The sequence below is a fragment of the Arachis stenosperma genome, chromosome 7, assembly GCF_014773155.1.
Source record: "Arachis stenosperma cultivar V10309 chromosome 7, arast.V10309.gnm1.PFL2, whole genome shotgun sequence".
NCBI lineage: Eukaryota > Viridiplantae > Streptophyta > Magnoliopsida > Fabales > Fabaceae > Arachis > Arachis stenosperma.
Genome location: NC_080383.1, coordinates 58,840,315 through 58,847,800, shown reverse-complemented (window position 1 = coordinate 58,847,800; position 7,486 = coordinate 58,840,315). Strand labels below are relative to the sequence as shown.

Below are 7,486 nucleotides of genomic sequence, written 5' to 3'. Positions count from 1 at the left end.
CCACGGTTATTGAAACGGTTCCCCAAGTGACTTCTGCCCAAGAATATGAGGCAGATTTCATTGGAGATTCTGATTCTGATTGGTCATCCTAAGCAATTTATTGCTTAATATGTACATATGTATACTTAAGTTTTCTTCTTCACATTTTTATTTGTAAGTAATACTTATTTTTTTTGTTAATTTTTCAGTCTCTTACACTTTTCTCATATTGATTTTGATGGGTATATTGACTCTACTTAACTAATTTATTTGTGTAGGAATAAGGAATTTATTGATCTTAAGGCTACATCAAGTAAGAATTTGCTTAGACAATTCGAGGCTAAGAGACAAAGGATTGTGTCTGAATGCAAGAAATATGAAATGGAAGCTGCAGTTGCTAATGACAAGGAGAAAGCTGAGCGACGGGTGGATGAACCTGAAAGTCAATTGGAGATGCGTGCAACCAAAGGACAGAAGAAATCCACGTCAAAGAAGTTGGATTTTAGTCATCTGCAAAGCACATTCGACTCTATTAGTGATAGGACTAACTCCACGCCTACAACCTTGGAAGTACAGCCAAACATTCCACCACAACAGCCAGAAAATAAAAAGAGAAAGGAGCTATTGACTATGCCTACTGCTGAGAAAGTCAAGAATGGAGTGTAGGGTGAAAAATCAACACAAGGCTTGAAGAAGTCTAAGCCTACAAACATGGAGGCAGATGAACTTACAAGGAAGCTTGAAGCAATTCGTAAAATGAACAAGGACGTGTCAACAAGTCTAAGCCAAGAGCGGAGTTGTCCAAGTTCTACTCAACTCACAATCAACAAAGGGCAGCAGCAGAATATTCAACTCACAGATGAAGAGACTCAAACAGGGCAAGATGACACAACTTTGCCTTCTCCTGAAACTACCCCACAAAATGAAAGTGCAATGTTGGAGCAAGAAATATCAACAAAGGGTAAGAGGATGCCAGGAGTAAAGGCTACAACAATTGACGAATTCTTAACGGAAAATGGGATAGATGTGGAAATTGAAGGACCAAGCACTGAACTAAGTGAAGACGGGGAAGAAAGCATGGCACTTGATAAAGACTATTATCAACATGTGATGGAGGACATTGATGATGAAGAAGGTACTGTTTTGCTCTGTTTTTATTGATGATAACTATTTATTTTTTTAAAAAAACTTATAGAAAAACTGGACTGATAGATCTAGTTGTTTGAAGCTGCGACTACTTGCATTGTGTGAACACTTTATGATTGATCCCTACTACCATTAGTTTACTTAGATTCTGATATGACACATGTTTGAAGCAAAAAGCACTTATCTTAATTACTTTTCAGGTGAATTATTATTATGTGGAATTTCTAAATCTGGAAGCTTTAATTAGCAACATGAATATCTCTATCTGCCAATGCATGTGGAGTATGTAATTTCATAATTGGCTAGTGGCCCCAATGCAAGTTATACCTTTTTACAAATAGATACATTACGTGTAAGTTATGTAATTACTATAATCATATATATCATGCTTGAAAGTGACCTGCCCATACTTGTAAGTTATGTAATTACTATAATCATATATTATGTAATTTCATACTTGTTTGCTTTATATGCTTGTTGAGCTCGAGTTAATTAAGCATAATTTGATGTTGACCAATGAATGAAACTAGGAGAGCCAAAGAAGAAGAAAACCCGTGGAAAAACAACTTGCAAGGAGATTTATGCAAGGACTATGGAACAGCGAGAAGAAATCACTTTTGATCTTGGACAGCCCGTAGGACCAACCGACCAAAGTATTTCTAATTTAACTAGTTTTGTTGGCACTATTGGTAGAAATAAAAGATTCGTTAGTCTTTTGTATACTAGTTGGCATGCTGTTCCTCCTAAAGCTAAGAAGTTCATGTGGGACTATATTAACGTAAGACACTTGATAATTATTGATTTCAGTTTTTTTATTCAGCACAAGAGTATATAACAATTACCTATAATCATGCAGACCAAGTTTCTCCTCCCAGACAGTGGAGAAAAGTGGGTAATACAAGCGATTCGAGATGCTTGGAAGCGGTTCAAAGGAAAGATTAAGCAAAAGCACTTCGTTCCCTATGATAATATTGAAGATATGGTGAAGAATCGACCCCCACAAGTACCAGAAAGTGGTTTCATAAAATTGATCTATTATTGGAGTCATCCTCTAATCCAGGTAAAAGACTATATATGTCGACTTTTCATGTGAAACTATTTGACTATTGAAAGAGCAATTTGGCAAATGAAGGATCTGAGTAGCTAGCTTTTTAGTTCTTACACATAATCTCTTATTGCAGAATAGCTTTTCCCCTTGAATTTACTTTTGTAATTTTTCTGCATCTGATGTCTTCTGATTTGGAAGTGGGGTTCTATTCTGTTTCATACTTCATTTTTCAAGTTTGAGATTGATTTTTTTTCCTCTTTCTTTCTTTCTTTCCCTTCCCACTGAAGTTATATATAAAATTTGAGTCTTTCTTACTTTAATATGTTAAGAAATTATGTATAAATTTTGTTCACTGTATCTATGAACATATATGCTCTTGAGTCTTGAGTTTCGTGTAAAACTCGACTGTTCATCTAAATTCATGGAGCTTAGCTAAACTCGAATCGTCAAACTCAACCCTGATTCTTTAAGCTTTCAATCTGGAAACAGTTCTAAATTTGATACAGTTCTGCAAAGGATGCAACTGATATAACACTAATTGTGGTGTGGACTATTTGAAAAAATTGAATAACCCATAGGTTTTGGTTGCTTCTGTAAATAGTTGTGGTTGAAAACCTTTGTATAGTCATCTATCAAGTTCTATTTTTCAATGTGATATAACACTTTCTGCCAAGTTATTTTTTTAATTTAATTTGAACAATATATTTTCTCATGAAAATCACATCTGAATTTAGCTTTTACTGGATTGACTTATAGGTCACTGGAATTAATTGATTGAATGATGAGGGATTTGGGTAAGCATATTTTACACGAGATGTCATTGCCTTTTGCAATTGGAATACTAAAATGGAAGTATAAAGCTAAGAAGGAAGTGGAAATCATGAAAAATGTGATTGAATTTTTTCGGTTATAAAATTTATTTGATCATGTGATGTCTGAATTTTTACAATTGTGAAAAAACTGAACAGGTGCTCCAATGTATTATAAATAGATCTTTTATGCTTGCTTTTGGGTATTGTTCAGTGATTTAGCTTAATAATGCAGTTTTGCTAGTAGATTTTCCTAATTCATTATGCTGCACGTTTTAGTAACTGTATGCTAACTTTTTATTCACTTCCAGTCAATAAGTCAAAGGAACAAGCAACACAAGGAAAATGTGAAGTTTCCACATCGCATGGGGCCTATCAATTTCGGAAGAGTACGAGTGGCTATGGTAAATAGTATATTTATATTTATTAGAATTTATATTTGCAAAAGTTGAAGGAAGATATCGAAGTATGATCTTATTTTGCAGTGAGCAACAAAGGAAACAAAGGAGGAACCAAAAAGGTTTGAGATGTTCATTGCTACCCGAACAAGTCGGAAGAGGAAAGAAGTGGATGAGGAAACACAAATGGCTGTTGTAAGAGTTCATTAAATCATTCATAATTACATTTCAAATTTAGGATACGGTAACTAACTCAATTTTAAATGTTTCTTCTATGCAGGAAGACTTCCAACACCGCCAAGCTGCTGGTGAAACAGAAGAGGTAGCATTTGAGGCCTTATTCGGGAAAGAACAACCAGGTCGGATAAGGTTGTATGGAAGATCTGTGACAAAGACTGATTTAAAAAAATATGTTGAAATTAATGAAATCAAGAATCAGCACAAAGAGGAAGTATCTAGTCTGAAGGATAAACTTGGACACATGGAGGCCCAACAGCAAAAACAAGAGGCCAAACAGCAAAAACAAGACGAAGAGATTCATGGGTTGCGAAATATGATCAAGTTATTACTGCAGCGATCGGAACCTGGAATGAGGCCAGAAGAACTAGAAGCTTTATTACAAGATGCCCAACAATCTCCTATTGATGCGAATAGCGGCCATGGATCAACACATTTTCCGAACTTAGATGTGGTATGTCCTTATCTATTCCTTATTCCATAGTTTTCACTTGCATTTACATTAATTGCTATGGCTGAAAATGTTTGTTGGCTTTATTAACACTAAAGTTGTATTGCTATGGCTGAAATTTGTTTGTGTAATTCTGGTGGTTGTATCTTTGATTTTGTGCACTTGGTACATATGAATTTGTCCCTATATCTAATTTAAGTGTGAAAGTCTGGTTAATTACTGCATGAAAAATGCTATAGGGACATATCAGGATTGTGTTAAAGGAAATGGAAGGAAGAAACACCAGTAAATTTTCATAGTTTGAATGAAACAAGATAATACATAATTCCTTGAATTCACCTCTTCTGCCGTGACCATGTTATTTTTTTTTAGTATATATGCTTTCTTGGCTTACTATGACTACGTGTTCCATTTAATTTTTATAATTACGAATGTCATTATGAATATTTTTTTAACTACTTATCTATATAATTATGCAGGATAACAATGAAGATTAAGCAATGATGATTAAGTTGACTATTATTGTGGTTTATTGGCTAAGATAGAGTGCTGTTTAGAATCTTTACATGTATGGTTGACTAATGATTTTTATTAGAAGATACCTTTATTGGCTAAGTGATATTATGGTTTTGATATGGCTATGCTTACTTTAATTTGAGTTGTATGAATTTTTACAGTTAATTTCATTCTAGTACTTTTGGATCAATGTTATAAATATATTTTGTTTTGAGACAATTTTTATTATATAAAGAAATTATGTAGTATAATTATGTATTTATTTTTATTTTGTAATATTCAATTCATTTATACATGTAATCATATTAACTATTATGTTGTATTAATAATTATTAGATATATATATATATATATATATATATATATATATATATATATATATATATATACAGAAAAAAAAGACCTAAGGCTACACTTATATGTACAGTAGCTACAGTATAGAAAAAAAATGAGACCTAAGGCTACACTTATATACAGTAGCTATAGTATACAGAAAAAAAAAATGAGACCTAAGGCTACACTTATATACAGTAGCTATAGTATACCCAAAAAAAAAAGAGGGACCTAAGGCTACGCTTATAAAAAGTAGCTATGGTATACAATGGGGCTACGCTTTACAAGTGATGCAGTAGCATTGAAAAGCGTAGCCTATTCTGGAAGAATGAAAGCTGAAAAGCGTAGCCTTTGGTCCTGAACAGTATCACTTGAAAAGCGTAGCCTATTCCCAAACGCCAAAAGCGTAGCCCTTGGTGCAGAAAAGCGTAGCCTTTGAGAATAGGCAACGGCCGAATAGGAATCACTCCAAAAAGCGTAGCCGTAGCCCAAAAAGCGTAGCCGTAGCCTAAGGCATCATTTTTTTCACTTTTGGCTACACTTTTCAAGTGTACCTGAATGGGTGTTTTTCTTGTAGTGACCCCACCACTCCTTTGTCACTCTCAAAGCAAATAATGAAAACTATCACAACCCTACCACCATTTTATAATACATCCGCTGCCAACCCCCAATGTCCCACATTAATGGTTGCTGTTCTCGGTGCAAGGCCTCCTTTTTGTGACGCAACACGTGGCAACACGCAACTTGCATGCTGCGCAGGATGCTGACACATGGACAGCCGAGACCAACATGCGGTTTGCGCACTGCACAGATGTTGGACACGAGGTTGGACCAGGCTAACACGCAACCTACACGTTGAGTTGGCATTGACACGTTGCGCTCATGTCTTTGGTGGACACGTCAACACGTTACCTGTGTGTTGATCAATACGTTACCTGCGTGTTAGCTCCCTTTTCGGACAGATCCAAAATTCTGTAAAATATCTCAAATACCCATATTCAAGTAAATCACCACTCATTTCTACATATGTAAAATAATTTCTAACAAAACAACATACATTAGCCAGTTTCATTAATTTATTTTACTATACAATGAACCACATGTACGAAAGCAATAATAATAATAATAACTACATTCAAATTAATAAATTTGTGTTAAAAATAATAAAAACAAAAGCAATAATAATAATGAAAACAAAAATAATAATAACAAGAGTTAAAAATATATAATAAATTTGTTATCAGTTTAAATTTATTATATTGTTTAACTAAGATTTATATTTAATAATAATAATGAAAGCAATAACAATAACAAAACTATATCATAATCATACAAACTATTAAACTAATATTAATCAAGTAAATACTATTAAATTAATAAATAATAATAAACTTACATAATTAGGATGTCCCAGATAATTCAAGACATGATTTTCAAGAGACGTATAATCACGTACCATTATAAATATATTAATCCTACTCTCAACTTTAAAACAAATTCAAAACATTTCTAAACTCCAAACCCCACCACTCCACACGTTACCTCCATATGTAAAATAATTTCTGACAAAACAACATACAATAACTAATTTCAATAAATTATTTTACTAAATAATGAACCACACATAAAGATAGCAATATTAATAACAACAACTACATTCAAATTAATAAATTAGATAAATTTATAAATTTGTGTTAAAAATAATAATAACGAAAGCAAAAATAATAACAACTAGTGTTAAAAATATTTTATAAATTTGTTAACAGTTTAAATTTATTATCTTGTTTAACTAAGATTTATATTTTATAATAATAACGAAAGAAATAACAATAACAAAACTATATCATAACCATATAAACTATTAAACTAATATTATTCAAGTAAATACTAATAAATTAATAAAAAATAGTAAACTTACATCATTAGGATTCCCCAAATAATTGATAACATGATATTCAACAGACGTATAATCACGTACAATTATAAATATATTCTTCCCACTTTCAACTTTAAAACTAATTCAAAACATTCATAAACCCCAAACCTCACCACTCCTTTGTCACTCTCAAAACAAATAACGAAAACTACCACAACCCCACAAGACTTTTATAATAAATCCCCTGCCAACCCCTAATGTCCCACATTAATGGCTACTGTTTCCAATACGGGGCCTCCCTCTTGCGACACGACAGGTGACAACACACATGTGGCATGTTGATGCATGTGCGACACATGGACGGCCGAGATCAACACGCGGATTGCGTACTGCGTAGGATGCTGACACGTAGACGGCCGAGACCAACATCCAGCATCCGTGTTGCACGGATGTTGGACACGTGGCTGGACCAGGCTTACACGCAGCCTGCATGTTGAGATGGCATTGACACGTCGCGCTCGTGTCTTTGGTGGACACGTCAACACGTTATCTGCGTGTTAGCTCCCTTTTCTTAAAGATCCATAATTCTGTAAAATACCTCACACAACCATATTCAAGTAAAGCACCGCTCATTTCTCCATATGTAAACTAATTTCTGACAAAACAACATACAATAGGCAGCTTCATTAATTT

The 7,486-nt window shown here is 33.7% G+C and overlaps 1 protein-coding gene across 1 annotated transcript; it reads left to right on the top strand.

Moving 5' to 3' along the window:
* Positions 1-690: 690 nt before the first annotated feature.
* LOC130939824 (uncharacterized) lies at positions 691-4,565 on the top strand. The gene is made up of 6 exons (XM_057867895.1): positions 691-1,114; positions 1,656-1,903; positions 1,982-2,128; positions 3,294-3,386; positions 3,661-4,071; positions 4,548-4,565. The coding sequence occupies exons 1-6, from the start codon at positions 691-693 to the stop codon at positions 4,563-4,565; spliced, it is 1,341 nt and encodes a 446-aa protein (XP_057723878.1).
* Positions 4,566-7,486: the final 2,921 nt, after the last annotated feature.